Below are 18,655 nucleotides of genomic sequence, written 5' to 3'. Positions count from 1 at the left end.
CAAAGCCCTCGTCAACGGCTTACAGATCGCCATCGAACTTGGAGTACGGCATCTCGACATATGGGGCGATTCATAGCTCATTATTGATCAAGTGATGAAGGAGTTGAACTGCCATGACCCCAAAATGGAGGTGTACTGCAAGTTGGTACGTCGCCTAGAAGACAAGTTCGACGCCTCGAACTCAACCACATTGCGCAAAAATTCAACGAGGCCACGGACGAACTGGTAAAGATGGTGTCGGCACAGGCCCTGGTCCCCCCGAACATCTTTGCCAGAGACCTCCACAAGCCTTCCATCGACTACACCTCGGTGGTGGAAGAGGGCCCACCAGTCGAGCCCACCGCAGGGCCCAAGGCCCCCTCTATCACCGAGACCCCTATGGCCGAGCCCGAGGCCATGGAAATCAACGAGGAGCCTCCCGAGGCCGACCAAGGCATGGACTGGTGAGTCCCGTTCCTGGATTGCCTCGTTCGAGGAGAGCTTCCTGTAGACAGGATTGAAGCTCGACGGCTCACACGACGAGCCAAAACTTACGTCCTCAGCAATGGTGAGTTGTACAGGCGAAGCCCATCTGGCGTCCTCCAACGGTGCATCACCACCGAGGCAGGCCAAGCCCTACTTTGGGACTTGCTCGCGGGAGCCTACGGGCACCATGCAGCACCTCGGATGCTCGTCAAAAATGCCTTCCGCCAAGGGTTCTACTAGCCAATGGCGGTTGCTGACGCCACTAAGCTGGTACGCTCCTGCAAGGGATGCCAGTACTATGCATGACAGACGCACCTCTCAGCCCAAGCCCTCCAAACCATCCCCATTACATGGCCATTTGTCATATGGGGGCTGGACATGGTTGGGCCTCTGTAGAAGGCCCCTGGGAGCTATACCCATTTGCTGGTAGCTATTGACAAGTTCTCCAAGTGGATCGAGGCTCGTCCGATCACTCGAATCAAATCCGAGCAAGTAGTGCTATTCTTCACTGATATCATCCACAGGTTCGGGGTTCCAAACACCATCATCACTAACAATGGGACACAATTCACCGGCCACAAGTTCCTGATGTTCTACAACGACCACCACATCCGTGTGGCCTGGTCGGTCATAGGACACCCTAGGACAAACGGCCAAGTAGAATGTGCCAACAGCATGATCCTATAGGGTCTCAAGCCAAGAATATACAACCAGTTGAAGAAATTTGGCAAGAAATGGCTTGCCGAACTCCCGTCGGTCATCTGGAGCCTGAGGAACACTCCGAGCCGAGCCACGAGGTTCACACCATTCTTCCTAGTCTATGGAGCCGAGGCCATCCTCCCCACTAACTTGGAGTACGGTTCCTCGAGGCTATAGGCCTACAATGAGCAAAGCAACCGCACTGCCCGCGAGGATGCCCTCAACCAACTGGAGGAAGCCTGAGACGTTGTGCTGCTACACTCGGCCAAGTACCAGCAAGCCCTACGACGCTATCAAGCCCGGTGCATTCGAAGCCGAGACCTGAAAGTGGGCGACCTGGTGCTGAGACTGAGGCAGAGCAATAAGGGCCGCCACAAGCTAACCCCACCATGGGAAGGGCCGTACATCGTCGCCCAAGTGCTAAAGCCCGGGACCTACAAGCTAGCCAACGAGAAGGGCAAAATCCTCACCAACGCTTAGAACATAGAACAGCTACGTCGCTTCTACCCTTAATTTCCCAAGCATTGTATACATTGTTTCTCGAAATACAATAAAGAAGCATTCTTTAGTTGTTCTAATTTTTCGAGAAACCCCCAAGCCCATCGATGGGGGATCGGCGTTACGATAATGCTATAAGGGAGACTCGGCTCTACCTCTACAGAGGTGCCCACCGCAAAGCTCGAATAAGACTCAGCTCTGCCTCTGTAGAACCAAGCCTCCCTCGAGGGCTAGAGGGCCCCCCTAAGTCCCAGACACCACTTTTTAGTCGTTTTTCGAAAAAACGTCTACGCCAAACTCTCTCGCGCACTCTGACAAAATGATTGTAAAAAACCTAAGGACTGAAAGTCTGTCTCAGGGCCAAAAGGATGGCCGAGCCACGAGATGGCCTATGCCTCTGGGCTACGGCAACTCCCTCACCACCTTTTGCCCGAAAGGTAGCTTAGGCTCCGAGGAAGTTTTTTGCAAGAGATATGTTCAAAGACAAGACAGAGGGCACAGGCTCGGAAATACAATAAAAAACGATTAAAAACCATATACACACAAGTACTTTAAAAGGCCTCGACGGCCACAAGCATCATGGTACAATGATGTAAGTCCTAATCTATTTGCATGGCCCCTTTGGCCCAGGTCAAAACGCAGGGTCGCCAGCGTCAGCGATCGGCGTAGGAGGAACCACCTCCTCTTCGAACAACCTGGCCAGTGCCGTGCTAGGGGCCTCAGCCGCCTCCACCAGCTTCATGACCTCCTCCTCGGCCTTCTCATCATCCTCAGCCATGACGTAACCGTCATTGACGGCCTTGAGGTCGATGTCGGCGTAGTGCGAGGAGACGATAGCCAGGGCACGCTTGACGCCGGTATGAAGCGCCCCCCGGAGCCGCTCGTGGACTCGTCCGCTCAACACGATCAAGCGGCTCCCAAGGGAGCTGCCCGACTTGACCCCCCCCCCCCGACCTCCAGGGCCTCGCCGGTGGTACGGGCGGCGCTCTGTAGCGCGGTGTGCTCCCAGATCTCGGCCTTGAGCACCACCTACACTGCGACGGAGGCCTCCTTCTTCAACCCTGTGCCAAGACAAGCGGGATGGGGTTAAGCACGAAAGAAAACAAGCCAAACAGAGGCGCAAGCCTATGAGACTCACCCTCGGCTTTCTCCCTCCAGTTTTGGACCTCGACCCGAGAGGCCTCGGCCGCCCTAGAAGCCTCCCTCTCTAGCTCTGCGTCACGTCAGGGAGTTAGGGGTCGAACGCAAGAAAAACAAATAAAATAAGGGGCGTGGCTCAATAGGACTCACCCTTGGCCTTTTCCTCCTAGGCTAAGGCCTCGACCCAGGAGGCCTCGGCCACCTTGACAGCCCCCGCCAGTGCACCTTTCGTCAGCAGGTGCACGCCCTACTCCGCCTCTAGCTGCTCGGCGATGGCCTTGGCAGAGGCTACCTCTTGTTCGGCCTAGGACCTGAAGGTGTCCCACTCGCCGACCACCCGGGTCAGCTCCTCCTCTAGCTCCTGGATCCGCGCCGCCAAAGGGGTGGCCTGCTCCCAAGCTATGGCCGCCTCGGCCTTCATGTCAGCATAGCGAAGGAGGAGGTCCTCGACCTCCATGCTCCATGCCGACAGAAGCTCATTAGCATTGGCGAGCAAGTCCTTCTGCTGCCGGAGCTGGTCCTAGACGTCCCTCTCTCGCTGGAGGAACATCGACTTCTCGAGGGACTGAGCCTCAAGCTCCTGGATAGGCAGAACAAATGTCAAGCACTGTGAGAAAACTCGGGAAAAAGACGACACAGCACGAGAAAAGAAAGCGTGTACCTGGGCAACGTCGGGCAGGTCATCAGCCACAATGGACAGCGCTGTCTGCAGCGACCGCTCCGCCAACTGGCGGAATTGCTCGAGGGAGCCCCAGTGCCCCCCCTCGTCTGCATCCTCGAGGGCGAATAGAGGCTCCCCCTCAGGGTCATCCTGGGTCCGTCACAAGACACGCGAGCTATCCCACCCGTGGGGCTCGGGTTGTACCCGGACGAGGGCCAAGCTCCCCTCGCCAGAAGTCAGAGCTGGCTGCTCCGCGGTGCTGGCCACCTCGGCGTCTGCCACCTCCTTCCCCCGGGAAGTATCGTCGGAGGAGATTGAATGAACCTCCACCTCCCGGGCCCTCTCCTACGATGGCGGCAGGTCTTGGACCGAGGGCGGTACCGAAGCTTGCCTCGCCTCTGTCTCCGCAACCTAGGCCGCCGGCTCCGCCGTGCCCAAGCCAGCCTCGGCCACCTCGGCCTCAGTGGTTCTGAGAGCCCCGGCGTCCGCCACCTCGGCTTTGGAAGCCCTAGAAGCCCTGGCCTCCGCCACCTTGGCCTTGCCCTCGGTGGCCCTGGCCTCATGGGGCGTAGGCACCTCCTCCCCTGCCTGCTTCGTGGCCACCTTGGTAGCCTCTCCTTGGGCGACCGGCTCCTTCGGGTCGGGCCAGGGGAATGCCAATAAGGGAACAGATTGAGAACATAAGGAGCGAGGAGGCCTTGGGGGCCACAGCGATGTGTGACTCACTAGAGAGATATACCCCCACGATGAGCACATCGGGAATGGGGTTAGATCACTGCTCCTCTGCCGCCCCTCCACCGTCTCTCTCACTCGACATAGAATCTCCTTGTCAGAAAGGGTGACAGCGGACAACCAAATGCCATCGATCGGCTCACCCGGTGTCATCTCGAACAGGCGTTGCCACCGAGCCATCAGCGGCAGCACCCTCCAACAGTGGAAGGCCGCCACGACCATGGCCGCCATAAGGCCGCGGCTGCGCAGCCTCTCCAACGCCCTCAGGAGCGGCTACAGCTTGGACTGATCAGCCGACGGGACGCCATACCTCCACCTCTCCGGCTAGCTCTCCATGACCCGCCCGGTATAGGGGGGAAGCCCGCCATCATCATTGCGGAGGTAGAACCAACTGTTGTACCAGCAGCGGTTGGACAACGCGAGCTGGGCCGGGATGTAGATGGGCTGCCGGTCTTGGTGCACTTGGAGAGTGCAGCCGCCGGCCCTCAACACCTTCTGTGTGCCCATCATGCCCGCTGGCTTGGTGGTGAGCCCCGCCCAAAAGAAGTGGAGCCATAGCTCTTAGTGGGGGGCAATGCCCAGGTACCCCTCGTAGACGGCGACGAAGATGGCCGCCTGCGCGATGGAGTTGGGGTTGAAGTTGTGGAGCTCCACACTGTAGTAATGTGGGAGCACCCGCATGAACCGGTCCACCGACAAGCCAAGGCCGCGCTCATGGAAGGCCACGAAGCTCACAATGTAGCCATCGTGTGGCCTCGGCTCTAGCTCGCCCCCCCGGAGCAATCCACTCCGGTCTGTTGGGGTTGGTGACCAGGCAGAGGAGACCGTCGTCGATGAGCGACTGCAGCGCCGCCACGGACATGTTGGAAGGACCCCAAGGCTCTCACTATCTCTCTCCCTCTCTCTCTCCTTTCCTCCCCCCTCTCCCTTCTTCTCCCCGGCGCTCTCTTCCTCTGTTCTTAGCAACTGCTCGAGGGCAGAAAGGGCGAACGCAAGCGGAAAAGGTAAGGAGGGGCAGGGTGTGGCTCATCACGTATTTATGAGGGAGGAAAGAGGGCAAAATGGGTGGGCGATGAAACTAGGAAAGTTTCCCTTAGATCTAGCGCAGTTAATCCGGATCCGACTAAACCACCCATGCTTCCACCTTTTCCTTATTAACTGCGCGCACATAGTAACGTCCCATCCATAGATGTCATGTCGCATCCGACCACAGCGACGGAGGGTGCCGTTCCATCTCCCCGAGGAACCGCCTCAAAAGGCGCACCCGCCGTCGTCAGCCGATGGGAAGGGAATATCCCCCACCTGATTCCTTTTAGACTAAGGAACTGGGCACCGAGCCCGTTATGGTCCAGGGGTTTGAAGGCTGGGCCCCTGAGGATCTCGACAGCCGCCCTAGGATAAACAGAGTCAGGGATGACTATGGGCGAGCCCGTACCTAGCCGAGGCCCAAGCAAGCAATTGCTTGGGATGCCCTAAGTCGAGTCCGAGACCGACAGGGAGGTCTCTGAATGGGATCCCACCATAGGGAGGCACCGAGCCCCCGGGGCCAATCGAACGGCCCTAGGACCCACTAGAGAAGCCCTTTAGTACTTTTGGAGTGCGTCTCTGGACCGCTAGCTGACCCCTATCGAATGGGGCACGGGTCTCCACTCGGACTTACCCGATAATAGCTCACTGGAGGTGTCACTGCTCGCCCACCGAGGGTAGCCTGGCATACTCCACCCCTCCCTTCCGAACAAAAAGGATGTGCGAGGGCCACACAAAAAAGACAGGAAAACTCCTGATCGCCCTCTTGCTCCGAGTAGAGGCTCGGGGGCTCTTCCTCCAACCAAGCCGAGGCCCAGCGACCCAAACTCGCACTCGGGGGCTCGGCAAACATGATAAAACCCCTCACTCAACATGAAAAAAAGTCCCTGGAGGAATAAATCCACTCCTGCAGGGCCTCGGGGGCTACACCTAGCGTGTGCGCTCGCGCGCACCCACCGAAGCCTCGAGTACGAAACACCATCCCGCTAGGAGCTGCCGCGAGCCAAGTCTCGTCAAAACCTTAAGAAGAGCGCTCACACTCTCCCCGAGGCTCAGGGGCTACTATCAGGTACCATAAAAGGGGTCCCCAAAGCAAGAACCGAAAAAATCGCTTAGACCTTGTAAATATCGAAGCCAAGAGACAACCACCGACAAACCCCCACCTTATCCGAGGCCCGGCTGGACTGCCCGGCCCACCTCGAACAATATCCGGGCTCACCCGAAGTGGGCTTGGCCTAGAACAAAACTGTGAGGCCTCGGAGGAGGTACCAGTTTTCCTACTCGCCTGAGGCCCCGCGCCGCAAGGCCTCGGACGAGTTACTGGTTCCCCGACTCGCCCGAGGCCCCGCGCCATGAGGCCTCGGACGAGCACCCAGTTACCGACTCGCTCGAGGCCGGCTCGGCATCAACCCCATCACCGCCGCCTTGACCGACTTCTCTGACCAGACATCACATCCAACTAACGCGTCCAACCACTCCTGCGACGTCAGCCGAACGACGGCACGATACAGTGGAGTGGCCAACGAGACAGGAGTCACATTGACGCCATGCCATCTAGGATAGGACGGGGCAAGGGTTACCGGCCGCTATGCTCGGCACTATGCCCATGGCTGACACCCGTGCTGCACTGCGCTGCCTAACCCCTGCTCCAAGGATAGTGTGGCATGGAAAGCCAAGTCCGGGTCCCTATAGCCTCAGAATCGACGTACAAGACCAACTGCCCCTTCGAGCCTCGGCTATCCGCTTCTAGGCTCCTGTAGCCTCGGGACTCGTGCCCGCCGAGCCCCCCACAATGGTTCAGCCTCTGCACCGACTGGGCCTCGGCTCTCTATGTTGTCAGCACTTTGGGACCGGCGTGTCGTCCGCAGTACGCGGGTGCCCTGCGTCAAGCTACAGGAGCTCCCACGTCGTGCACAAGGCCAAGCTCCTGTAGCCTTGGAATCAGCGCACCTGTGTCGTCGCATCTACCCAGCCTCGGCTCTCCACACCGGTCAAACAGACAGTGACCAGCACGCCTCCAACAGAAGAATGCGCGCATGCCACCACAGGAGCTCCCACGTCGCACAGGATCAGGCGTGACCGGCGTGTCGCTCCAGTGCACCGAGGACAAGACCGCTCCACCGACCATGCCGCCACAGTGATGAGCTACAGGGCTCAGACATACCGCCTCTACTCACAAAACGCAACATAGCAAATACATGTACCGCCCCTGTGCCTCCCTTCGACTATAAAAGGGAGTGACAAGGGTCGCTTCTAGGAAAGGGGAGGAGAAGAAAGACACGGGCAAGCAATGCACAATGCTCTGTAACACACGCGCTCCCTCACTGCAAGAGATCAACATCTTAAGCAACCCATGCCACTCTACGTAGAGACCTAGGACTAGCTCCCTCTCTCGCTCAGCTTGTAAGCCCCTACTACAAGCACCTCGGTGCAAGGAATACAAGATTGCTCTCTCAGACTGGACGTAGGGCACCTATTGCCTGAACCAGTATAAACCTTGTGTCTCTTTGCATCACCATCCGGGATTAGGGGCACATAGTACACTTTCACTAGTCGGTTGAGGACCCACCAGACCAAAACACCGACATCATGTTTCTCAGTTGAAGAAATGTCTTCGTGTACCTGAAGAAGCTATTGCACCCACCAACGTACAGCTTCAATCGGATTTGACCTATGAAGAAAAGCTAATCTGAGTGTTAGAAGAGATGGAAAGAGTAACACGGAGTAAGATCATTAAGTTCTATAAGGTGGTGTGGAACAATCACAGTGAACAAGATGCTACGTGGGAACGAGAGGATTATTTACGAGAGGTTTATCCCGCCTTTTTCCAAGAATGGTAGGTCTTGCAAATCTCGGGATGAGATTTTTATAAGGGGGAGGGGTTGTAACACCCTAGGTGTTAGCCTTGCATAAATTGACTTGCATTGCATGAGCATCAAGCATTCATATTAAGCTTTTACAATTGAAATATTTGATTGAAACTATGAAACATGTTTGTTATTTCATGTCTCCTTGTATCTATGCATATGATCATAAGTGAATACATGTAAATGGTTTATGTGAGTCACTAAAACATATTAACTACACTTATGATGACTAGGGGAAACTATGTTCACAAAGATCATTTTGTCTAATCAAGTACTTAAGTGATGTTATGCATGTGAACTGGGAAGCTCAATGTGTGACCAATGCATGAAATGAGTGTGTGACCTTACAAATAGCTTAAACCTATTTAGAAGATCATTATGAACAACTTTGGTAGTCATGGTTAGTGCTAAATGAGTCACTAAGTCATAGTTCATGTATAAGTCACTATTTGAATGCAAGAGGTTTGACCAAGTTTGAACCCCATGATAGAGACTTTGCATGTAGGTGGTCACTAAAGCAAAGTTGTAGTATTTGATATGGGGAACAACTTTTATTTTTGGGTCATGTGATGATAAGGTGCATAGCTTAGTCTTTTGGAGCTCACAAAAGTCATCAATCCAATGTTTTCAACACTTAGCAAATTTTTCTAAGTAAGCTGCACTGACAGTTTGACAAGTTCGACTTTGGGAGGAAATAACTCGAGTTTGGTTGAGAATTAGGGCATGGGTTCTAAATAGAAATCGGAGCTGGTACTTAGGGCTACGAGTTCTGTTTAGGTTGTTGCACTAACAAGCTACGGATTAGGAGATTGAATTGCTTCAAATTGTGTCGTCAGGCTCGGTTCGGGGCTCTGATGGCCAACCCGTTCGGTCTTCAGTGGCCGACCGGCAACAGAGCATGGCTGCCGCGTGGAGGGAACGAAGCCGTGCGTCACCACTAGTCTGAGCAGCCAAGCCACGTTGAGCCACAGCGTGGCTGTGTCGGGCCAGAGCGCACTTTATCATCCCCAGCACTCGCCCGCTCTGTCCCCACGCTCTCATTTCACTCTCTACCTTTTTCCTTCGCCCACCCGCAGCAACCGCAGCCGTCGCAGCAGCAGACAGCGCCGCCGTCACCATTGTCGGCCACCCCGCTCGCCTTGCGCCGCGTCACGTCGCTCCTCCGCCACCGTAGCAGTGCCATTGCAACTCTGCCGAGCACCACGCCAACTCGGCCGAGCACCACGCCAACTTGGCCGAGCACCGCGCCAACTCGGCCGAGCACCGCGCCAACTCCACTGAGCACCGCAGCCACTCCACCATCATCCCAGAGTCTCACCGCGCCCACATTTGCTTACTAACCACGCCCGGTAAGTCGTCGTGGCCGCACCGCCTCCGACCGCCTTTCGCCATAGTGGTTGGTACTCTAGAACCGCCGTCGCGTGCTGCAGCTCGTAGACTCATTAGATCCAGTCGTAGCAGTCACCGCCGGTGTGGCGCCATTGTCCTGTTCTGCCGCCACCGGAGAGGGTCACCGTCGGCGAACTTCGGTTGTTCCGCGCTGAGCTCTGTATTGACGTGTGGGATCGATTGAACCAAGGGCTCCAGCTGTCTGTGACTCGATGGAGAATGCTAGTTCATCTGTTTTCAGTTTCGTTGCAAACTTTGAAAACAATGATAAGTAGGGTGTAGAGATCCAAATATTGTAAACCAAATTTTCTAGTGTTCCTTAGGAAGTGTAGTATTTATGAACAATATAAAATCTGTTGCTTGACACCTTTTTATAGGGTTTTCTGTTTCCACAAAAATAACCCTTGCTAGCTTGTCATTTTTGCCTAGGATGTTTTACTTTGTAAAATGGCATAAAACTTTTACAGTAGTCTATTGGTAGCACTAGTAGGCCACTGTAAATTTCTAAGAATTTATTATGTACATTTAGTATATGTTTATTATTTAACCTAAGTATCTAAATAAAATAATAAAGGCATTTAAATAAATAGTTTGGGATTGGACATTATGATTTTCTAAGTTCATTTGATGTCCTTGAACTGTTGCTATACTTGTTGAAGTCAGATCTGGAAAGTTTGTATGCAATAGAAATATCGTTGCTTTATAATTTGGGTGAAAAAGGTTTTCGGACAGATTCTATAGTTTGGTGTGTTGCATAGTGAAAATGATGTTTGCTGTAAAAATAGTTAATAACAAAGTTGTAGATACCTTCTTCATATATCTTGTGTAAAAATTTCAGGACCATAGGCAAAAGGGTTTTGGAGTTATAGCTGTTTAAAGTTAGTAATTCTGAATTTGCTTGCTCTCTTGAATTTCTGGACAACACTGGATTGATTGTCTGTTTTGGTTAGTAATTCCGAAGCCGAGTAGCTCAACTCAGGGCGGGTCCCGTTCTGTTGTGCGCTCCTTGCAGGGAGCCATACTAAGCCCAAGGGTAGGCTAGGCCTGAACGTCCTGGCATTTGGTGTCCCCGACTGTGCGGCGCGGTACGAATCCACGAAATGTGGACCTGAGTTGTACCAAAGGTGACCTAAGGCGACTAATGATCTGGTCTGCTTGGGTTTGTGTTAGGAATAAATTCTCAGCTGGTTGAAATCGATTCGAATCACCATCTCTTCCGGATAGTGAGAAACTTGGCTAGCCCCAACATCGTAGTAACTGTATTATGGAATATGATGGTTCGAATGAACATTGAATTACAATATCTGCTATGGTTACTATTGTATGCTATTAAAATGATATACCACCTGTTTGGCACAGGATAGTTGCTAATTTAGATATGGATAGTTATAATTAACTTGATAACGGAATCATAATTGTATAACTGAGTTAATCACTTTTATGTAAATGTCGTCAAGCTATCTCCACTTATACAGTCTTGCATGATCCTTGGAGTCATTTTATTTCTGGTTTATGACGGGTAAGTCTAGCTGAGTACCTTCTCGTACTCAGGGTTTTATTTCCCATTGTTGTAGATGGCACTGTTTATCATAGTTATTGCAAGAGTTGCTTCTATCCCGTTGTGGATGAGGAGTAAGCCTTGGGCAGGCTTCTTTATTAATCCTTCTACATGCTTTTGTGGATTGTGATCCTATCTTGGCACTGTATCAAACTATGTTGGCAAATGCTACTTTCAAACTTAATTTGCTTCCGCTTTTATCCATTAAACTTGGTTTGTAATAACTTTGTTTCATACTCTGATGATGGAAATGTATCTGTGAACTTTATGTAATATGTGACATGTATGTTGAATCATGTACGATCTTGGTTGTTGTAAATCGTTTATCGGGACCTGTCGTGGTACTCGATGGACTACCGGGTTTATATGGGTTCAAGTATGACAGTGCGACCGCTTGTGGGCCGCCATTGTACTTGTACTCTTATAAATTGGTCGGTTCTACGACATGCTCTTCAAGCAATATCAGTGGTTCAGCCTCAGTGGGTGCAAGAAGTGTTGAATTCATACACTACAGATCCAAAAGCCCAACAGCTACTAACTGAGTTGGCCATAGTAAACCCCAATGACAAAGGATTCAGTCTAGATCAAGGACTCATCAGGAAAGACAATCTCATTTGGATTGCTAACAACTCAGCCCTACAGACAAAGCTCATAGCAGCATTTCACTCTAGTGCTATTGGTGGACACTCAGGAGTGACTGCTACCTATCATAGATTGAAGAGGTATTTCAGTTGGAAAGGCATGAAGAAAGATGTGGATAGCTACATCACCCAATGTGCAATCTGTAAACAGGCTAAACACAGTCACACTCATCCAGCAGGAATACCGCAACCTCTACCAATACCTGCTGGAGTTTGGAGGGATCTGTCCATGGACTTTATAGAAGGTCTCCCCAAGTCAGAGGGCTATTATGTGATCTTGGTAGTGGTGGATAGGCTCACCAAATTTTCTCACTTCTTGCCAGTGAAACACCCATATACTACAGTAACAATTGCCCAGCAGTTCCTTGACAACATTGTGAAGCTACATGGTCTTCCTCGGACCATTGTGACTAACAGAGATACAATATTTGTCAGTAATTTTTGGAAAGAGCTTTTCAAATTGTACAAGGTAAATCTCAATCTCACCACTGCCTACCACCCTCAATCAGATGGACAAATCGAGAGAGTTAACCAGTGCCTTGAGATGTTCTTAAGATGCTCAGTACAAGACTCCCCAAAGAATAGAAAATCCTGGCTGTCTTTAGCAGAATTATGGTATAACTCCTCATTTCATAGCTTTTTAGGCTGCTCTCCATTCAAGGCTCTCTATGGTTATGATCCAAACCTGGGTGCATGTCCTAACATCACTGCAGACACCTCTCCATCTGTGGCTCAGATCATTGACAATCGAGAGTATCACTTACAAGCCCTGAAACAAAGGCTGGAACAAGCCCAGAACCGAATGAAAATACAGGCTGACAAACAGCACTCTGATAAGTAATTTTTAGTGGGTGATCAAGTGTTACTGTGTCTGCAACCCTACACACAGTCTTCAGGGGCAAGTCGCCCATTTCCCAAACTCTCTTACAAATTCTTTGGACCATACAAAGTTTTGGAAAGGATCGGCAAAGTAGCTTACACACTGCAATTACCAGTTGACAGTCTCATACACCCAGTCTTCCATATTTCCCAGCTGAAAACATTCCATCCAGATCATACACCAGTGTTCTCCACATGCCAATGGTCACTGACCTTCAAGCAACTTCTACTCAACCGTAACACATTCTAGACCGTCGTCTGGTCAAGAAAGGTAACACAGCAATACCACTAGTTCTATTGTCTTGGACAGGTTTGCCGGAAGCATCTGCTACCTGGGAAGACTACTACGTCGTCAAGCAAAGGTTTCCAGGTGCTCCGGATTGGGGACAAGCCAGTCCTTCAGCGGGGGGAGCTGTCACGACTCAAGGCTGATGGCGAAGGCGGCAACTAGACAAGGCGCTTTTCAATACAGAAGACGTTATCTCTTATTAATGTAATAGTTAGTCTATGACATGTGGGTCCTCAGGACCAATGGCTGTATGCCTTATATTCTGAACTCGCTGCTGTAAGAGACTATCGAAATATTGTAATACAGAACCGCGAGAGACAGAGGTCGTCCTCTGCTCCGGTGGCCGATTCCGGCCATATCCTTGTCTTGCTCACGTCGACGGCAAAAGCCGGCGGCCACGGGACACACTTTGTTAATTAATGGCCGGTTCCCTTTTTTTTTTTGTGAGATATTCGGTGTTTTTCTATCACAATAATTCAGCCGGAACAGTGTTTTTCAGCTAGTTTGAGCCAAAATTCTGTCAACCGAACGGGGCCAATGGCCGGTTCCCTGTGGTAACCTATGGGGTTGTCCAAAGGAAGTTCAATGCTCTATATTAAAACTTAAGATTAGATTCACATACTTTGGATTCGTTCTTGATACGTATGGTATGGCGAGACAAACTATGGAAAAAAGGCGCCAAGCTTTATCAATTGCAAATTGCTTGACCTGGCACCTTGTTGGCACCATCAAGTATCCAACACTTGGCTTTGCCCTGATCTCGCTTCATGACAATAATTTCGTACTGCCCAAGACCATCAAAGATTGTTTTTCATCTTGTTACAGTCAGCTTTTAGCCATCGGGGAGCAAAGAGACATCCAGCTTCCAACTGGGTCAGCTTCCATGCTGTGTGCCCTGTCCGCGTATTACCTACCAGTTCATTGCATTCTTTGTGCCATCCAATGCAGATAAGCTTTTGATTATTTTATTCCTGATCCAGATTCACTTTCTGTGCCATGTGCTGTTGCACACTGACCAAGCGGAATTTGTTCAGAAAATAACTCAGTTAAGGAATTTGTCTCTGCCGACAGGAACTCTCAGTTATCGAGTTAAACACAGCATTGCAGAGAGTTTGCCATCTATTTGGACTAGTGAAATGCTGTTGAGCTTGGAAGAATACTATTTTGGCAGTCACTTGCACAAATCCCTCTGTGTTCCAAACTTAGAGGGATGCAGAATGATGATATATGTAATGACTAATGACAATAATCACAACATTAAAAGTATTATTTCTGCTCTTTATAAATAATAAAGAACTTATTGACCATCCAACACATTACACATCTTTATGAACCAATCTATTGTAGCAAAACTGAAAAAAATCTAAGCTACTTTTTTCTATCTCCACCTTTTGTAGATACACTTACTCAATTGGTGGATTGGTTGTGTTTGGTAGTCTTTGCCCGAGTACAATTGACTGAAATAGCCTGAGAGCGCGGTCTGGCTGTGCAAATGGCACCATGTGAGATGCACCTCGCACTGTGGCGAAGGTCAGAAAGTTGCCATACTCTGTCACCCAGCCTCCAACCTAGAATGCAAATGGCCAAAGATTTTTTTCCACGGTCAGAAGAGTTCTATTTGCATCAGAATCTTGTTTATACAGTATGAGCAACAAGTTCGTCAAGTTGGACACAAACTGTGGTTATTGGACATGCAAAACTATACCTGGCCTTTGCGGAACCAAGTGCTGTAGGGGACTGTGACATGCAACCCCATGGTGTGAGCTAGCTCTCGCACAAGGGTGCGGCTGCCCAACAAGGGCACAACAGAGTCTTGATCGCCGCTGTAGTGTCGAGTCATCGTGTCACAAGATATTGACATGAAGTGAACTGTTTTATGTATGAAGTAAAGGAGAGTTACATCACCTGAACACCCAAAGTGGTATCTTGTGCTCAACAATTCTTTGAAGTGTGGGCAAGATGTTGATGTTGCCATCGGTATTGCTGTAGTTCAGGATACTGGCACATGATGCAAATGACCCGTGTGAGTTTGCATTGGAGAGATGACCAACCTAATCATTTATATTCAATTTCTGATAATTGGGCTTCTCTCGACGTATCACAACTACTATTTATACGCTGTATGTATTTTCAACATTTTTGAAAGCAATTCTCTTTAGAATTATATATACTGGGAGGATACATAGGTAATAACAAGTGCGAAAAAACTCTTTTCTTGGAACTTTACTGTCAGAACGTACATAGTTGAAAACTACTTCTTATGGAAGCATCTAAATTCTGAACAGTGTTAGGACAAAAAAAATAACTGGTACAAGTAGCACTGGCACACTTACTCACTGCACATGCTCCACTGATACTTCAAATGCGTCCTATTAGCATGCAGAGCCTGCTGCACCTCTGGTAGATTGAAATAGAAAAACCTTTCATAGGACATGCAGACATCCACTCCAATACTGATTTTTGTGGCCTGCAATAAAAAAGAGTCAATCAAACGAGGAAACAAATGATTCTGTACATTGCATTTTGTACCATGAGGACCAAGCATACATATTCTCGCAACCGTAGCTCCTGCATCACAATTGATGGGTAGCAGACATCAAGAATAACATCATAGTTGTTGACATAGTCTCCAACTATACTGTTTGCTTCTGCAATGGCATCGTTGCATGACTTGCTCTCATTGTGGGGGTCACTGAAGGTGTAATCCTCAAAATCACAACTGTGGCTGATCGCTAGAAATATTTCATCAGAGATCATGCCATGAGACCAGAAATACTCGTAGGTTGCAGGGACATCCCTATCAAGCTTGAGAAGCGGATTCCCGATCTGTTCAAGGCAATTTTGAGTTAAAACTTAGTAAGAACAATGAAGTTTAGGACATAGACCATCAATTACTTACAGCGACTCCCTTAATATTGAACTTGAAACCCTTTGATTTCTCGTTATGGGTGAGAAGTACATCAGTGAGTTGTGGTATATAATGCCCTGCATTGTTGTTTATCAATACCATTCACCATACAAGACAAACAGATTATACTAAAACATGAGAATTAACACTTGAAATACTTCATTACCTGCGTAACTCTCTCCAGTAAGAAATAAAGCTCTTGATCTGTACTCAGGAAACTTCGCATACCATCCCAACAAAAATTGGTACATGTCATTAGCTGCATAGTTAAATTGACAAACAGTGAGATCCAGAATTCCAGCTTAGTTCGCTATGATTAATTAACTGTCAGAGCAACTAACCTGTCCGCACATCTCCAGTGTTGTAGTCTGATGAAGTGTTTGAATAAGACCATCCAACTCCAGCCGGTGATTCCACAAACAGAAGATTGGACGCTGCCAAATTGAAGGTAAAACAGCATTGAAACAAGCTAAACGTTAAGACCTGCACTTTCCATTCTTACTGAAGAATGGGATGGAAATGTAACAACAGCCTAAAGGTCAACCTTTGTTCCATGACTTCTTGTTCAATCTGAGGCCTCGACCATCTCCTCGCGGATAAAACGGCCCTAGCTCTGTGAAAGCACCGCCTCCAATCGAAGAACAGCCAGGACCTGACAAATCAAATGGGCTGAGACTCTAAGCAGGGAGAATGTCTCCAACAACTTTAAAATGCATTTCCTGATAATTCATTAAGTTCATTGTCATTGTTGTTACCAGTAACAAATGTACTGTTCCGTGAAAGAAGTTTATTATTATTCTTCTTCTTTTCATCCACTGAGATGAAATCGAATTATGCCTGAAGCTTTCTACTGGTGTGTCTTTTGCTGCATGGGGATCAAATGATTTCTCACTTCTTTTGACATCCACAGGGTGACAGGGACCACACCACACAGAGCCCGATAGAGTAAGGCTCTAAACGGGCAAGGTCACATGGTCATGGTGACATCCAACTACAAAGATACCCTAGTACTTAGTAGTAGTAAACAGGGTGTCAAGATGCAAGTTAGGCCTTGTTTAGATTCTCCCCCTAAAGCTTACTTTCTATCCCATCGAATGTCTGGACATATGAATAGAGTATTAAATATAGACTAAAAAATAACTAATTGCATAGTTTGTGACTAATTTACGAGACGAATCTTTTAAGCCTAATTAGTCCATGATTTGACAATGTAGTGCTACAGTACACACATGTGCTACGGATTAATTAGGCTTAATAAATTCGTCTCGCGGATTACTGACAGATTCTGTAATTTCTTTTTTTATTAGTATCCAAACACCACATGCGACACCCTATGTGATGCAACGCCCCAAAACTTTACGCCCTGGATTTAGCGCGTGTTTAGTTGCCCAAATTTTGGAATTTGGGCTACTGTAGCACTTTCGTTTTTATTTGACAAATAGTGTTCAATCGTGGATTAATTAGGCTCAAAACGTTCGTCTCGCAATTTCCAACCAAACTGTGCAATTAGTTTTTTTTTTTCGTCTACATTTAATGCTCCATGCATGTATCGCAAGATTCGATGTGATGGGTACTGTAGCATTTTTTTTTAATTTTGGGGTGGGAACTAAACACGCGCTTAAACAAAGCCTTAATAATGATGATTCGTTGCTATTTTTTCTTGGCAGGTGTGGAGCAGGTAACGAATAGGAGCTAGTCCTTTGTTTCCAGTCCAGGAAACACTACCTGGCATCATAATCCCCACCCACCTGAACAAGGAAACATATGCTGGATACCGAATAAAAAATATACTAGTAGATTATTTCTTAAAGATATACTATTAAATTTTAAAAAAGGCATATTTGAGAAAATTGATTAATTACAAAATTTTAAAAGCAACGTGTTGATGTGTCTAATGGAACAGTTACAGCTACCAGATTCCAAGTGACAGAACATCAGATATGTTTTGTTTCTGCTAAAAAGACCAAACGAAACTACAAGACAGATAACAAGACGGCCCCAGACAGAGGCGAACTGGAATCCAATGGATCTGTTAAAAAAAACAAAGTCCATCAAGATTCAAGGCACTGTAACAAGAGGATTGAGATCCCTGCAGCATCAATCAAATCGAGTGCAATTCAACAACAGTGAAACCAAACGATTCAATTCTGAATTTCATCAAGGAAATTCATGAAATTCAGATGCAGACATTTTGGAGGACGGTGGACAGATTACTAGTAGCCGAAAAAAAACCCCCCCGCATTCCCCTGTCAAAATCGTCGCTTCAGTTCAGGCAGAGTAAAAACAAGAGCACACGACTTCCACCAAAATTTACTTTACTCTGTGAGAGAGAGAAGGCGAGTGGTAGGTGGTAGCAACGAACCTCCATTAAGCCAAAGCGTGAGCGGCTTAGCGGCAGCGTCCTGCTGCGCCTCGGCGAAGTAGTAGAAGAGGCTCCTGCCGGCCTTGACGTCGACGTCGACGTACCCGGCGAACTGCCTGAACGTGACCGGCGGCTGGCCCGGCAGCCGCGTGACCAAATCCTCGGCCGGGAACGCCCGCACGCCGCCACCGCCACCAAGAAGCCAGCAGCCCACGGCGGCCACCGCCAGCGCCACGGCTCTCCAAGAAGCCGCCATTGCCGGCCGCCGCTGCTGCAAGAGCCAACGGAACAGGGAGGGAGGGAGGGAGGAGGCGGTGCCCAGTTGATGTGGGCGTCGAAGCTTTGGAGGAAGGAAGAAACAGTAGCGGCGTCCGGCGGGCCCTATATATATCGGGGCCGCCTAGCCTAGCTTTTCCCAAGTCTGCTGCCACGCGAAAAGACTGCGGGATTAGCTCGGCGGTTCCTCTGTGCTCCTGAGTCCTGATTTTCTGTAAGGAAGTGATTTAGGTTTCAAATTTCGTTGTAGGCATGACCACTTGAC

The 18,655-nt window shown here is 49.4% G+C and overlaps 1 protein-coding gene across 1 annotated transcript; it reads right to left on the bottom strand.

Moving 5' to 3' along the window:
• Positions 1–14,098: 14,098 nt before the first annotated feature.
• Positions 14,099–18,446, bottom strand: LOC136481967 (serine carboxypeptidase-like 42). The gene is made up of 10 exons (XM_066479233.1): positions 18,115–18,446; positions 16,297–16,404; positions 16,094–16,186; positions 15,919–16,011; positions 15,744–15,829; positions 15,392–15,670; positions 15,178–15,311; positions 14,750–14,842; positions 14,550–14,667; positions 14,099–14,412 (listed from the first exon to the last, which is right to left on the bottom strand). The coding sequence occupies exons 1-10, from the start codon at positions 18,368–18,370 to the stop codon at positions 14,248–14,250; spliced, it is 1,425 nt and encodes a 474-aa protein (XP_066335330.1). The 5' UTR covers positions 18,371–18,446; the 3' UTR covers positions 14,099–14,247.
• Positions 18,447–18,655: the final 209 nt, after the last annotated feature.

This window comes from Miscanthus floridulus, chromosome 9, assembly GCF_019320115.1.
Source record: "Miscanthus floridulus cultivar M001 chromosome 9, ASM1932011v1, whole genome shotgun sequence".
Lineage (NCBI taxonomy): Eukaryota > Viridiplantae > Streptophyta > Magnoliopsida > Poales > Poaceae > Miscanthus > Miscanthus floridulus.
This window is presented reverse-complemented; position numbering and strand designations above follow the sequence as displayed.

Coding starts and splice junctions, on each gene's coding strand:
- LOC136481967 (XM_066479233.1), bottom strand. CDS start 18,370: ATGGCGGCTTCTTGGAGAGCCGTGGCGCTGGCGGTGGCCGCCGTGGGC. Junction 15,830..15,918: donor TACTGGAGAGAGTTACGCAG/GTAATGAAGTAT, acceptor ACAACAATGCAG/GGCATTATATACCACAACTC. Junction 14,843..15,177: donor CAGTGGAGCATGTGCAGTGA/GTAAGTGTGCCA, acceptor ATCATGTGCCAG/TATCCTGAACTACAGCAATA.